Raw genomic sequence first — 16,008 nt, 5'->3', positions numbered from 1 at the left:
GATTGAGTTACCCTCTGTTTAGCCTTAACAGCTACAGCAATGTTGCCCATGAGCGGGTCGCAGAGCCCCCAGTTTCCCTGGTTATATTTTACAGCGTACAGTAGTAAACAGTGAAACTGCAAAAGCATGAGTGTAAAGCATCAGGAAAAGAGCTTAAGAGCTTACTGGACCTTCCTGAAAATGGCTTGCTCAAGAGCCTCTCAGTGGCAGATTTTTAAGGGAAATTTAAGGATTTGCATTCCCTGCTCACATTACCGGCTTAGAGGCTAATGTCAATAGTATTTATCTGTTGTTTTTGAATTGCATTTTCTAAATTGCTTTTCAAACACCCAGTGTGCCATTCAATGGGCCGTATGGTTCCTGTTGGTTTAATTTGAGCAATTTCTGAAGATTTTTTGGGGTTTCATTTGTGCCCATAGCTACTGTTAGAAATTTAAAATCAACAAAAGCTACCTATAGTCTGATAGAAATGTAGTTATTTAAAAAAATGCATTGAAGATCATCATTGAAAAGGTCTTAAATTAATGCTGAAATGGGGAGATAATAATTGGGATTAGCTTTATGATCATTCCAAAGAAGGAACACGGTGTTAGATGCAGGTTAAAGAGCCTAAGCCAAAAATAATAAACACAGTGATTAAACTTTGCTGGCACTAAATCCAAAATTAACTGTCTTGGCATTTTGTCAACACAGATTGTTTTCTCTCCAGCAATTATGTAATTCTAGTTAAGTGGTTAGGCGACAAACGCTGAACAGGTGGCGTTTTCTGGAGATCAGGCTACCATGTGCAGAATGACGCTTTTCACGGAGCCTATGCTAACTGCCAAACGCTCACAAAGACCCCTGAAGACAAGCAGATTTGCACAATTACAAAATCTGAACCAGCAGACAAGAAGAAAAGACACTCAGATATTCATAGTCAGAGCACACAGTCAGGCTGTTGTGTTCATTGTGTAGAGGGCCTCTTCGGCTGTCAGGTGTCGACTTACTGTCCTCAGTGTTTCTCCTCAGGCCTCAGCTGCTGCAGTTTAACCAAAAGCCCTTTTAGTTAACAGCCATCCAGTGTTTTTCAACCAGAAAGACCAGGTCGCTCTCCATGAGCTATAACTACAGTTTTAGTGGTCGCTGGGAGGTCTCATCAAATTTGCAAAACTTGTGTGCCCCTTGAAAAAAATAATTTCATGCCCAATTTGGGTGTTCGAGAGGAGCCATAGAGTGAGCTGGATGTTTGGGAGTGAAGGTTTGTGTGATGTGTCATTCAGCTTCCTTCTTTGGCATCTTTTTCTCACGCCTGGTCAAATATCAGACCTAAAATATGAAACTCTGGTGGTTTCTACACAACTAACAACAGTTGGTCCTCATGTACTTAAAGCAAGGAGTCTGAGGCTATTCTTGATAGTTCTGGCCCTAAATTAGTGCTTCAGTTAAGAGAAGTGAGAAATATATCTGTCACATTTCTGGTGGTTTTTTTTTGGTGGAAGGCCAAAAACTCTGTGTGTGCTATGATGTCTTGTTTACAGATGAAACTCTGCTTACCAACTTTTTAAAGTTATTAAAAGCTGTATGTGATTATGATGGAATCACATGATTCGTGTGTGCATGTGATAATGTTTTAGTAACTAAAGTAAAATATTCAGCAGTCCAACATCTCTAGCTCATACCAAAAGTAGTTGTTTTTTTTGTTTTTTTTAAATTGTGGTCAGTAGAAACGCAGAGCCTGTGATGCAAGCTTTGTCACAATACTTCCTGTTCCTCTATGTGTGCTTTTGTTTGAGCTAAGCTGACTTTTTTGCATTTATCATCTGGTTATAGACAGAGAGCTAGAAGTACATTGCAAGTGTTGTCAATAACTATAGTATGACTTCCCCTTGGCAGTGTGGTTAATAGCTTCCTGCAGCAGACCATAATCTAAAAGAACACTACTACTAACATTGACATCCATTATTTCACCCGCTTAGTCAGAAGGTCTGCAAAATTGTTGTCTGTGAAGCCAAACCAGCAATTACATTTAATTTAAGAGATGTTACCAAGCAGGTCATGTTTCTCTCCGATCAGTGTGCATGGTTTCATGTTCTAGACAAATTGCTTTGGGCATGAGGAACAAACATAATTGTGAGAGGTTGTGTAGGTCTTGTAATTTTACATTAGGTAACAAAAAGGCCAGAAACAAAGACTGAGCTGTGGGAATGATGGAAAAGCGAGTGGGTAGAAGGTACTGAACAGAAATTAAGAGGTCAACTGTCAAGTGATTAAGAGGACTTGACTCAAAAGTGTATGCTTATATGATATTGACTGGTATGAATGTGGAAGTATGCAGCAAACTGTGAGTAAGACGGGCTGCTAGTTTCACAGATTACAAGTTGTCTTGACTAATCCAGTAATGATCAGCATCATAAGTTTTATGTATGAAAGGAAGTAAATATTTCATACGATTTGCCTAGTTTTAGCAATTATCACTCCCACCAGAGATAACACTCGATCGCACTCATCTCTGACATTAGTGAAAAAAAGCCTGATGAGCCGCTAGCTCAGAAAATGAATTAAAAAGTAAAACATTATTACAAAAATCTTTCAAATGGAAACTGTTATTATGGTTTGACTTCTATTCTGACTTTCACCCTGTGTACTGAACCTTCCATTATTACATGTCCACAGTTTTTGCTTGAGTAATACTGAATACTGCCGTATACTTAAAACTAATCTTAGTAGTCAGTGTTTCCACTTGGGTGATTCCTTTGGTGAGGGTGGGGGGCTCCCCAGCCTTTCTATTTAGTACACAAAAAAACAGATGATACAAAAGTTGGTTTTGATCTCTACAATTTGAAGTCTAAGTTTCTTCTGTTGCCACCTGGTAACATCTGGTTGCTATGGAAAAATGTGCATTCTCTGACCTGTTGGTGAGTGGTTGCTGGCTGTTGCTAGGTGAAACTGGTTGCAAAGAGGTTGCTGTACCATAAACCTGCTTGTGATTGCTGTGATCACTAGCAGATCGCTGCGGCTGTCGTTTGCATGGAAGATGCCGACTTGTCTGAAAACACTTTTAGATTAATTAACACGTGTTGGGAAGTTTTCAATGTATTTGCAGTAGGCTGTCATGAACCATGTGCTGTTTTCATCTCACCGTTGTACCTCCCTTACTGTGCATGCTCAATCCCTCAGTCCTACCACAAACTATGAGAGAAATGAATGAGATCATACATGACTGCAAAAAGCAGCAGAGAGACTGACACTGTGAGGACATGACTGAAATGGACAGTAAATTTTTTCCCAAAGGGAATTGTGCCTTTTCTTTGCATTTATCGATGTGAATTTATACAGTGATGCAGGGTTTAGAGAGAGAGGAGCTGAGGTCTAGCCAAGGAGTGACTCAGCTCTTTAATCCGCTGCTGTTGATCCAAACAGAATAAATCTGACCCTTACTCAGCCTGTACTGATGATTACAGAGCCATGGCGAATGATATGCTGAGTAATGTGGCACATTTCCAGAGGCAAAAAGAAAGCGCGTGTGTGTGTGTAGTGTACATTTGCAGTCCTGCCTTGTCCAGACAGAGGAATCCAGTTACATTTTGCATACTGTGGGGCCAGATGATGTCACACTGGAGGAAGGAGGCCGCATTTAACCCACAGTGCTGGGTAGTTGTCCTCTTAATATTTGTGCCGTCCGCTTCATGTAGGGGATGATATTTAAATGTCTTCTCTTAAAACCTCTCCGAGGTATTTCAGCCTAAGAGGGTAATGGATTTAACAAAGGGGGCATTGTGGTGCAGAAAACAGTGATTTATTCATATTTGGTTTGATTTTTTTCAGCACAATTACTGCTTTTAGTGAAGACTTGGTCATCACAAGATGATTTTTTTTTTTTTTTTAAATCGGGTGTTTAATAACAGCCAGAGTAGCTGACACTTAACAGGGTAGTTAACATTGTCTTGATTTTTCAAATTAAGGTCAATTTAATGATGATTTTAAGCCTTAATAAGTGCTATAATCAGGGGTGCACATAAGTGGTCCGCATGTGCGCATTCGCTGTCAAAATATAAGACGCGCACCAGATAAGAAGTTGCAACGCACGTTTGCGTCCATATAAAAGGCACTGTTTTTGTCCGCTAGAGTGGGATTTTCACGGCACATTCTGCACCACATCTCTGTGCGTTCATCATTTGTTTGAAGCCAGCTCACCTCCTGCAACCACTTTTCCGAGAATAAGCGCTTCTTTTGCGGTTCGGACTCCTTCTGACATTTCTTTGGAGGTGGAGGAACACCAAAGTAATTGCTTAAAGGAGCTTGCTTTTTCGACATCTTTAAAAGTTCTAAACAAATGTCTGTCCTCCTCCAGAAAATCTTATGTATGCAAACGCGCGTTGCAACTTCTTATCTGGTGACAGCTAAGACAGCGAATGCGCACCTGCAGACCACTTATGTGCACCCCTGGCTATAATGTACTTGGCCTGACCCGAGGGCCCAAACAACCAGTTTTAAGCCATGTAAAAATAAGAAAATGCAAATCTCAGTGGAATCAAATCAGGCTGCTCTGAGTGAGACTGCTAAATGCCTTGCTGTATTATTGTATTTTGATCATAAATCAGAAGGCTAACATTGGACTTGCCATAAAAGACAGAGAGGGAGAGGAGCAACACTGGTCTGACTCAAGTTTGGGCTAATGGTATTGGTAGGAATTTTAGTGACTGTGGCAGAAGCCAACCAATGTCTATCTGCTTCTTTGCTTTAGTCATCCGTGGATAATCTGAAACACAAAAAATGCTTTAGGGATGTTCTGTTTGAATATCAGTCATTTATGTTGTTTAAGGGGCAACATGTGGAAGCAATGCTTATTAGTCACAGCGTGAAATAGTTGTGGGTTATTTAGACTCCCTTTGAAATAAAGTGAATTCTTCTTTCTGCTCTCATTTATTCCAAAAATACACACATTTTAGTCCAGTTTGACCTTCATCTACTCATCATACTCTTCTCTCACACATTTCCTGCCACTCTTTATCATCTGTTTACTAGTACAGCAGAAAGTGTTACAAAATGATTCATGAAGAAATATCAACTCCAAAAGATAATTTCCTGCGATGAACACAACACGATGGTGGTGACACAGTGTAAGCGCTGAGATGTTTGAGTAAGGACTGATAATTACGCTACATAAATACTGTCAGAAATCAGTATTAAGTTAATTAGAACAGAACTCTTGAGCTTTACAGCATAGCTTTGAGTGTTGTGAACTAGATGAGCCATTAGGAGATTTCTTTTGTATATTGATATAGACTTAATATATACTTTTTATAAAATAGAGCTGGGTAGTCTTATCCATGATGAGGGTTTTTAACCCTAACTGGCAACCAATACTGAATGGACATCAGCTAAACGACAACATTTGCCTCGCCTTTCTTTACTTTTATTCTTCCGGGCTTTAGTTTTACTAACTTTGCCATGTTGTTTTTATATTTGCGTATAAAATGGTTGTGTTGTTCCTTCTCCACTCTTCACCGTGCCTTTGCCACCAAGACTTGAGTCTTTCACGCACAGATATCTATGCCTCGTGAGACAAAATGTTTAGGAGAGGATGTAAATGACTGTCTCTGCAAGTCCACGGTTAACCACCCTCTATGTATGTTGCAGTTTGCATCATTTTCTAGCTGATTTTAGCTCTTTGGTTGACACTCTTATTTATCACACTCTCATATGTCAACGTGTATGGTCCCTGAGATCATCATCTGTTAGTGCAGTACTGTTATGAACGGCAATATCTTGGAGTTTTGGCTTTAAAGTACTGGTTCCTCTTTCGTTGTCAGAAATAAACAGATGCAAGATGACTAATGCGATTTTCGCTCCTTTTTGTAAGCCACACGAAATGCTTCCTGCTTTTTCAAACAAATCCGATCACATGAAATCGATCACATTATGAGGAAAGTGAAGCTACAGCAGCTGGTTGAGCTGAAGCTCCATTGCATCAGACAGCTTGTCTGTTATGGTCACTGGCATGGGGTTTTTTTTTCAGCTCTTTCTTCCTTTTGGGGCCTGCCAGGAAATGCTCGCCGAGTATTGCAGCGCAACATGTGACACGTCTGCTGTCATCGCTGTGACATCTCTGTCTCCAGAACAGGATGTGATGCTGGTTAAGTTCATGCAACTTCCTGCTGCTTTTGACACACACTCCTGATGGATGAGTGAGATGTGACAGGTTTATACAGGGATCCTGAGCTCTTAGAGAGGAAGAGGAAGACTGTCTTGCGAGCGTGGACAAAGCTAATATCTTTAATGTGTACTCCCACTAGCAGTTAGCCTTAAAGCGTAGATTGCCGGTTGCATGAGAGGAATGTAGAGCTGCCAGTCAACCTCAAATTATATGATCTGGGGCCAGTTTCACAATAATAGAGTTTACTATGGCTTAGATAATGGAAATATACTTAAAATAGATGTGTAAATTCAGACCATAAGACCTTAAGACCTTAACTTTCTTAAGCAGGAGCACAATTAATAAGTAAATAAAGATACTTACATCAAAAATAATGGCACACTAAGTAGCTTCTGCAGAAATTGTTAGTCTAAAAAAAGGAAGAGGGACTAAGAAGCCTAAAAAATGCTGCTGAGATAGTGGGTAGTGTAACCCTTGTGTTGGTACTTTCTAATGGTCTAGTGGTTTATGTAGGCTAATTTTGATGTTGGGTGCAGCTGCTTGACTAATAATTTAATTACGCAGCTTAAAGCAGCTTATTTCACTAAACACCATAAATTGGATTTGATAACAAAGTAGTGTTTGTTATGTATTTATTATTCTTAGCAACACATGATGAGTCATGTTGGGTTTTTTTGGGGGGTGCTTCTTCTAAATGAAGGTGTAACTGCGCATTACAATGGTAAGGATATAGTTAGCTTTGGCTTAAAATAAGTCAATCTTTATTTTTATGTCGTAGTGTAAGTGGCCAGAAACCAGTGCTCCCCCAGTTGAATTCTTGTTGAAACAAATAATAGCATAAGGTCAGTGTAGACCACCTGCTGTGACTCAGTGCCCCACAGAGAAAAGCACTGCCTTGGACTAATGCATAGGAAAAGTCAAAACTGTCTTGGTGAAACTAGCACCTGGTTGGCTACATTCAAAACAACCTATTGGAATAAAGTCATTGTGGGACTTTCCTATCACTGCAATAAGTATGTATTTCCCTAAACTGGTTTGCTTCTTTGTTTCCCTTTAAATGCCTTTAAGTTTTTCCCTCCTACATAGTTTACAGCTGAACATGCTTTAACCTCTCAGGCAGGACAAGAAATCTAACATATCCAACTCACTGTTACTGACGGCAATTTCTCTTTCCTTTTTTAGCATAAGATAAGAATCCTTCTTATCTCTTTCTGTTATGTTATGGAGATGACGTGTCTGCAGTCATGTGTAATAGAGCCAATGACGTACCAGTCTGAGGCCGAGAGCCTCTGGAGCAGAAGAGGAAGCTGGACTGGTACTGTAGGTCACTGTGTCTGTGATGATGGCTGAAAGTTACACCATTCCTCTGCTGGACATAAGGTCACACATCCTGTCTTTACTTAGTACCTCCCTACCTACACACAAACACACACTCAGAGCAAAAGTAAGTCCAAGACACCTCCCTCAGGGTGTGGTCCATTGTATTCGTCATTTGTATTCGTCATAGTGGGTGTCTTGACGTAGTGTTGCCTGCCTCGCCTTTACATTCCTCCAGCTTAATTTAAAACTAATATAACGGACCACAGAAAAATCACATTTTAATTCTGCCTTTGCAACAGTGAGCTGAGTCTTTTGTATTGAGTTATTTATGAGTCCCGCTACAACATATAAGCAATAATCCCTATAACAACAACAACAACAACAAAAGTTTAATTTACAGAAGAGAAACAGCATCCAGAGAAATGATAAACTAGAAAAGATGACAGGCATGTTCCACGGAGTATAAAAGAGGAAAATGTTCCTCAGGCAGATTAGGCCCATATTGAGAGTAGATGAGATTCATGAGTTTCCATTCATCGATTCATATCCATTTTGTTTGGCTCTACTCCCACACAGATCAGTGCAGATGGAAGATAACTCCTGTGCTGTACAATAGCCAAGCCAGACATGCAAACGTGTATGCCACCGCAATGCCACCACATACCTGAGCGAACACTTACCTCTTATTGCAAACTAAAAGTGATTTCCTGTGATTTGTAGCTCATGATATCTCTGTAGCTTTTTACAGAAAAAGACGGGACCAGAATGCTGCAGATCTGCTTAGAAAAACCAGTTAAATGTGTTAGTGTTAAATCATTTTTTGCTCTTGGTTTAAGAACAGATCTTTATCTGCTTTGTTGACACCTGATCATGATCATCATCCTTCAGGCATGTCACGCCATCATAAAGATCTGAAAATGTTGAGAAACCGCACAAGAGTCTGTAGTTTTATTTTATCTTATTAATTATAAGATAAAAATTATTCTGTTATAGCAGCCAGCTTATATTAAACTAACACAAAATCGAATAAGAAAACATCAGCCAAAAGCAAATAGCTCCACAAAATCAAATGACTCTATTAGTTTTTTTAAATAAAGTAGAATCTAAATGAAATACAATAAAATGGCTACATGAAGTAAATTAGCAAGTAAAGCAGAAAACAGCAAACACCAGATCATATTAAAGTGTCAGAACAGAGAGTGTAAAGTGTAATGAGCACTGCAGGTTTGGAATAAAACCATTAAGGTGCTCGGACATACATGTTGTGTTGCCTGATGTGGGGAAAATGTCCTGTACCTGTGTATATAAGCTGATTATAGACGTGGATGACTATGCATAAAGTGTAGAAATTTCTTTAAACAACTTTTGGCAACTTTTCAAGCTAAAAGTCGGCGTCAGATCTTTCGGCATCATGTCAGGCCCTTTGGCAGCTACGCTCACACCTTCAGCGCATTGTTGTTTAATTGACATCAAGCTGTCATTCGTGTAAGCCACACATGAATTTATAGGAATAAGCTGGCATGCTTCCTTTGTTGAGTCATTGACAGGAGCCTTGCCTGTCAACAGTGTGTTACTCTGTAAGTTGATGTCAAAGGAATTATTCAGAAAGTAACAAAGAACATTTCAGCTTGTTTTTTCTTCATAGAGACTAAAGTGTAAACTGTAAAATGAGAGACTAACAAAACACCAGAATCTCACTCAAGGAAACTGAAGCACAAACTTCTTTGGTGGTCTTTAAGAGTCAACAAGCTGTATTGTCGGATAATTTAATTAAAAACGCTTCAAGAGGCACCAACAGTACAAACACAGTGGAGCAGTCCACTTTAGTGACTAATTTTACACCTTGGCAGCATCCAAGTGGAGTGAGTTCTGAAAATAGCTTCCCACTATGCAGCTTTTATCAGCAGGGTTCAACATTTTTTTGAACCAGACCATAAATGTGCTTTTAATGGTTCAAAGTTGGGAATTTTAATACCGGGATCTGGGGATTGACTCAGTTCTTTAGAATTACCCTAAGGATCATTAGAGGAAGTGGTGTTTTTGGTACTTTATCATTTTTCAGCTCTGGAGTATGCATACTGGACAGAAGCAAAATCTGATTTTATAATAAGGATAAACATTGTATTGGTTTAACCTCGCATACGTTCTTGTTACGATTTAACGATGCAGAACATGGACACCAAATCTCAGTGCTTTCAGCCTACAAGGACAAGGTGCAGCTTGTTTGCTGAATGTGCAAATCATTTAGCAGCAACCACCGCACCCCAAACACACACACACACACACACACACACACACACAGAGCCCTTCATCCATCTTCTATATCAAATGTCACCTTACACCCATACTGGAGGGGGAGGGTGGGGGCTTTAATCGCCCCACTCCCCACCCTATGATATCTTTGCTGCTGCAGTCTACCAGCAATATAGACTCCATCACATCTTGCTCAAGCACACACACACTCACGGGCCTGCTTGTGAATGAAACTGCGTGGTAATCAGAAGGATTGGGTGAATCGATAGACTGCACTCCCTGAAGATGGAGAGATGGCGAGATGGGAGTAGTGTGATGGAGGCCACCGGGATGCTCAAAATGATGAGAGGTCGCTGAAAATGAAGATAGCGTCGTGAGACAAAAGAGAGGGCGTGTCCGGGCATGGCGAGGAGAATAGAGGGAAAGGAGGCAAATTGATTTGTCTGGGGGAAGGGATGAACCAGAGGAGAGAGAAGAGGAGGTGAAATTAAAGGGGGGAAGGGTGAGGGAGAGGAGAAAATGAAGGAACACATTTGCTTGGTGGCTATGGCGTTTTAAATATCATATTCCAACTCTTTAGTTATAATCCTTCAATAAAATATTAGTTTCAGTTTGTACTATTTTGGTCCGAACCTTGATGTGTGATCAGCATCAGAAAGAGAGATGAAAGAATAACAGCTGAGGGCGATTTTTATTTGTTTTCTGGTGTACTGATTAATGTTGCAGACAGTCCACAATCAAATTTATTCTTCTAAACAATAAACTCTACATTTTGTTTTTTTACATGGTAGTTTAGCTTTTAATAGTAATTTCTTCACATATCATATGAGCTAGAAACATCTCCTTTCTTAATTTACAACCAGTTAATTCCCCCCAGGGATGTAGCACATTTCTCAAAAACCTGCTTTTCTCTTTGTCTTTGCTGTTTTGTATTAGAAATATGAGGAAAAATGCCTCAGGTGTTTCAAAAAAAATGCATTTTGGAAAGCTAATAAAATCTAAGAATGGAAGTCCACAAAGAGAACGACAAAAAGGAGGTGCGATGAAAGCTTTTTGATGTCTGAGAGATGCAAACGGGTAAAACGGGCTGGGTTTAAAAGGTCCTAACAGCAATAACAGCAAATGGTGATACAGTCTGAGGTGGAATCACAGATCTTCTTGACTTGAACCTCATTTGTCTGCAGATTCTTCTTAGGCAACACTCTGCCAGTGATATTGCCTAATCTAGAAATTTACCAGTGATTCACAGAATATGTAAATCATGATATTGCTTCTGTGGAAATATACCAACACGGCAACATTTACCAGATAAAAATTCTTCTCAAACCCATGGAAATGTGAGTTGGCTCCTGAAACGAGAAGCAAATATGTTCCTGCACTACTGAGTTGGTGGAAATAGGGTCGGCTGTTGAGTCATCTAAAAAAACAGACATGATTTTTGTAGAAATCTTTGGGTTTTTTTTTTTTTTTCTACATCACTTAACATCAATGGTGCTACAAGTCTCTGCAGTTTCTTATGACATGTTGTTTTGAATATTGAGTAATTCTCATTTTTCTAAAAGGTCTCATCTGACAGGGCTGGGCATGAACTTTTTCTGGCACTTTTTCTTTGTAGACTTAAACTTTTTGCTTGTCCAGGCAGAGACGCTGCTAATCTGGGGTAGAAATGAAAGCAATTCATTTCAATTGAATTTAAAGAAATCAGGTGGGAGAAAAAAAATTGCTGTCTCAGACGAGTGAACAGATCTTAATGCCCAACTTTGACATCTGTATGGAGTGCTATGCAATTTATTTGAGCTTTTTCATTATTAATTGATTGCAATGACGGGGCACTTTTTCGTCCTTTGAAAATAATGCTAATTATTCATGCTTTGCATGAAATATCACCCTGTAACACAGTGAGTAATGAACATTTAGTTGTTATTTACAGTTTTCCAAATGAAGTGGTCTAAAGCTGGAACATTTCCTGATGGCTTTCACAGAGAAAAGTGGTGATTTGCTAAATATAGTGAAAAGTGTAGCAAGTCATTTGCAGGAAGGACTGAATCTCATTCGCCTTTGAGTTACAAGGTAAAAACTGATACAACTGTCAGGAACAAGGTTCTGCATCATTAATTGATTGTGAAAGTACTTTGTAGCTAACAAACAACATTTAATGCTGAGATTTTACAATAGTAATGTTCACCCTTCATTTCAGATGTTTGTTTTCATTGTAGTCAGGTCAGGTACCTGCGTTTGCCCTGAAGCTTCCTCTATTTTCTTGTTTCTTTGTTCCGCATGTCATCCTTACTGCAGATGGGTATTTATGTGTCCATTCAGTGCTCGGGAAAGCAAATGGAGAGATTAAAACTTGAAGTAAAGCGGTCAAATAAAACCGACAGTCAAGCCTGGGAGATAAAACAATAAAGATAAATGATCAGAATACATTTTACTCCAATTGAAATATGAAACATGATCAATATAAAGTCAGCAGAACTCATTCCATTAATGTGTTGACACACAACACCAAAGGCCAATGATAATAAGAATAGCGCTGCACTCATATTGCTGGAGTAGAGTTGGGTCTGGCTGACACACAGAGCGTAACATTTGTCAGACCTATATTATCTGTCTCTCCCTCATCACTGTGAGAAAATGACAAAGTGTTGGTTGGTTGGCTGTCGCAGTTACCCTGCTGTTTCACTCACCGATCTATTCTTTAAAGGGTGATTAAATTCAGACTGTTGTGGTCGTTTTAGATATGAGCATGTTGTGAGTATCAACAGACGCTCAGGTATGAAGGCCAGATCGGTTTCCCACCACCATCATTAGGAACACGAGTCTAACGTCACTGACCCTGCAGCCACACGAGTGTGCTGAATAAAAACATTGAGGGGTGCTGGGTGCTCTTTCTTTTCAACTTGTGGTGTCTGGTACAGGCATGCAGTTACATAGTCAGTGTCACAAGGTATCTATAGGCATGCAGATCATTTGGAGCTTGTGACTCTCTTTCACTCTTTCAACATCGGTGCAAGTATTTTAAATATGTTCGGTCTGCAACTAGTTAAATTTCCACTTAAATAATAATTTAGCCAATTAAAGGTGAAAAAATACTTAAAAATTCAATAGATATAAAATTTAATAGGTATATTCCATCTACCATCATTTATTTTCAAGGGAGAGCTGCACAACTGAACTGTTTTGCTTGAAAAATGTATTTATTTTTTTTAACCATTCAGCTCTAATGTTGTTTTTATTTAACGAACTGTGAGTGTGAGTCCTCTTTCAAGGAAAAAAGCTGTGTGTCGTTCATTAAGAAGGAATGGTGTCAGTCACAGTAGTTTATGTATTTATCTCTCTCTTTCTTCAGCATACCTCCCTGTCAGCCAGCCGCTCAGAGAAGGGCACGGGCTGGTCAAGCCGCTCACTTGGTGCCAGATGTCGTAACTCCATCGCCTTGTGTTCAGATGAACAGCCACACATTGGAAACTACCGACTGCTCAAAACCATCGGCAAAGGCAACTTCGCCAAGGTTAAACTGGCGCGACACATATTGACCGGCAGAGAGGTGAGTTCAAAGAAACAAGAAGGAGAGAAAAACAATGCACAGAAAGCAAAAAGCAGAAAAAATCCTGATAATTATTACGCTGAAGGGCAGCCGTGCACAGTGGCTCATATGAGGCTAAAAGAAAAGAGTTTAGGGGTTGGAGCAGAAGTAAATACTGCAGATCCTTGTTGCGCAGTCAAGGCCTTTAAACCTTTTGAAGAAAGACAGTATTTGTGTGTGTGTGTGTGTGTGTGTGTGTGGGTGTACGTCCATGTGTTTAAATACACTGTAGTCTTTCTTCTCATAAAACCCTTGACCTACATTAGCTCAGTTGATAACTCAGGGCTCAAGAAACTTTGTGTGTCTGCCACTGGCTTAATCATGTGATAGCTGCTGTTTCCACCCACATAAAGCAGAAGACATATATGGTGGTTTAAAGTTGTGCTGGTATGTCCGGGTCAACACATGCTGTTAAACCTCTTGCTTTATTAAGTAAGTTTTAGCTTTTCTGTCTTTTCTGTCTTGTAAAACATGGCGTGGTTTGAACTCTTTGGCCTCATTACAGTTTGTTTTGATTCACGTGTATTTTCTCATTTAAGACTATTGGATTGTGTTGTGCTTGCTAGCAGTATTACCCAATGCTAAAGATTCTTCAGATTATTCTAGTTCAGGGTTTATTTAGTCTGGAAGCTGGAGTAAACTCATCATCTAAGCATATTTTTCAGTATCCATCAAGTGTCAGACTGTCTTGACTGTCAATATGGACACTGAAGTGGCTGATAATAAATACAACTCAAAAAACAGCAAATTAATTGATTAAAAAATGAAAGCAGTGGAAATTAGACGGGAAAAGCAAAGGGCCACGGATCGGACTCGAACTGCTACATTTCAGCCGTGTGGCATGTGATCACCTGCTCAACCAGTGAGCTATGCTAGCGTTAAATAAGCCAGTTTTTGTTGGGCAAGTGTGATAAATTCTCTGTATTTATTTTGTTTTTGTTTGTTTTTGTTTTTTTTCTCCCAGGTTGCAATAAAGATCATCGATAAAACACAACTGAACCCAACCAGCCTGCAGAAGGTGAGTGACACGTTACTGGATCAGCCGGTGTATATCAGTTTAATGAGCTGGCCACTTAACGTTCAACTGAACTCTTGATTTAATTCTTGTAGTAAGAGTGCAGGATTTTTTTTCTTTTTAACATGTGGCATTCTCTGTGTGCTTATTTGTGTTGCCTTAGATTAAAACTCTCAGTTGAGCTTTGTGTGCTGTAGTCATCTGACCTTTTACCTTTTGGTTGTTATGCGGTTAAAATGTGAAAAACACAAAAGCAACAGTTCGGGGAGAATTTAAGCACTGAGGCATCTGCGTTGGCTTTGTCAGTGGTTGCAGGGAAGATTCGTCTCTCCATCTTCAGCTCTTGCAGTGCTGCTTGATAAAAGGCTTGCCTGTCCAGTTTTATGGGTTATTTATATCTTTTGTGAACTCGGTATAGTATATTCATTCAAAGAAGCCAGCGAAGCAGTGACTTTTGCTTTGTGTCATTGTAATGCATCCGTCACATGTGCACTCAGTCCTCCAGAACAAAGCCGGACAAAGACTTGGAGTAACGTACGTCACCGTATGCTTCTGTGGTGACATTTAGGGTTATGTATTAACTACATGCGTTGCATTTGTGTCCTTAATGAGATTAAACCCTTTCCTGTCTCAGCTCAGACTGCTTGCATCTATTTGTGTTTTTGTGTGCGGTGCATGTGTTAATTGAGCGCGATCTAATGAAACAGAATCGACCACTGCCTCAGGGCTGTGTTCTGTTTTCAAGCAGTGAAAGTTGCGGTGTTTTCTCATTCAGCTATGATGGTGTTTAATAATGCAGCACTGAAATATTAATGTCTTCACTGAGTGCATGATTTTATTATATTTTGCTCCATGTGATTTTATTGTGGTGTCGTCGTCGTCCCCCCCCCAACCTGTAATTTAAGGTGGACCTCTTAGATAGTTGAGCAGTAAAGTTAATCATTATTCCCTGGACCATAGCATCATACCTCCATTGTCATAATATCTAAAGCGTGACTGGGTAGCTGCTGTGACGTCACCCAGTGGTTAATGAAGTGTGAACTTTCACCGTTGACTGACCAATCAGCATACAGAAATATTCCTCCTTTCTGACTCCTGTAATGACCTTAATTTACAAAATTAGCTCCATGTTTTATTCAATAAAACCAGAAAGTCGTGACTGAGCCCATAAATCATCAGGAGATTGTTTACCAAGGTCAGAGAGCAAAGGAGCCCAGGGCTGTTTTTCCATAGATTTCTATATGACTGCGAGTGTTTGTGCAACCACATCAATCGCCCCCTGTTGGTCACTTTAAAAAAACAAAATGCAGATTTGAAACACTTAAGCATTGGCTATTTTTTCAGACCCAGAGGCTGCGTCCATATTTTTTACTGCCTATGCTAATGTCAAAGCTAGACTGTGGTTTAGACATTGGTTCAGTTATGGGTTGCATGTAGTACTAATATGCGGTTTTCACATGTGAACTCCAGACAGTGGCAGCTGAATCAGCTTTGCTTTCCCACATTTAGCCAGCAGATAGTTAACATCAGATCTTTTCTCACTAATGGAAACAGTTTGATTTAGGTGTTGGTTATTTTGGGACCACTGGCTGTGAATTCACCAGACAATCAATCAGACATCACATGGACTTAGTAGTATGACGCTGGCAGGCTAAAGACAGTTGAATGTCTGGTCTCACATGCAGCTTCACCATT

At 39.7% G+C, this 16,008-nt stretch overlaps 1 protein-coding gene across 5 annotated transcripts in view; it reads left to right on the top strand.

Annotated features, from left to right (window-relative positions):
• Positions 1-16,008, top strand: part of mark4b (MAP/microtubule affinity-regulating kinase 4b) — a 60,572-nt gene that overhangs the window by 12,622 nt on the left and 31,942 nt on the right. For all 5 annotated transcript variants that reach the window (XM_084951770.1, XM_084951769.1, XM_084951771.1 and 2 more), the window contains exons 2-3: positions 13,062-13,259; positions 14,263-14,316. In XM_084951770.1, coding sequence (XP_084807896.1) covers positions 13,062-13,259; positions 14,263-14,316 — 252 coding nt within the window. The remainder of the gene's footprint in view (positions 1-13,061; positions 13,260-14,262; positions 14,317-16,008) is intronic.

Source organism: Perissodus microlepis, chromosome 14 (assembly GCF_051167445.1).
Source record: "Perissodus microlepis isolate ML-2025 ecotype Zambia chromosome 14, ASM5116744v1, whole genome shotgun sequence".
NCBI classification, from domain to species: Eukaryota; Metazoa; Chordata; class Actinopteri; order Cichliformes; family Cichlidae; genus Perissodus; species Perissodus microlepis.
The sequence above is the reverse complement of the archived record's forward strand: the minus strand, read 5'-3'. Positions and strand labels throughout refer to the sequence as shown.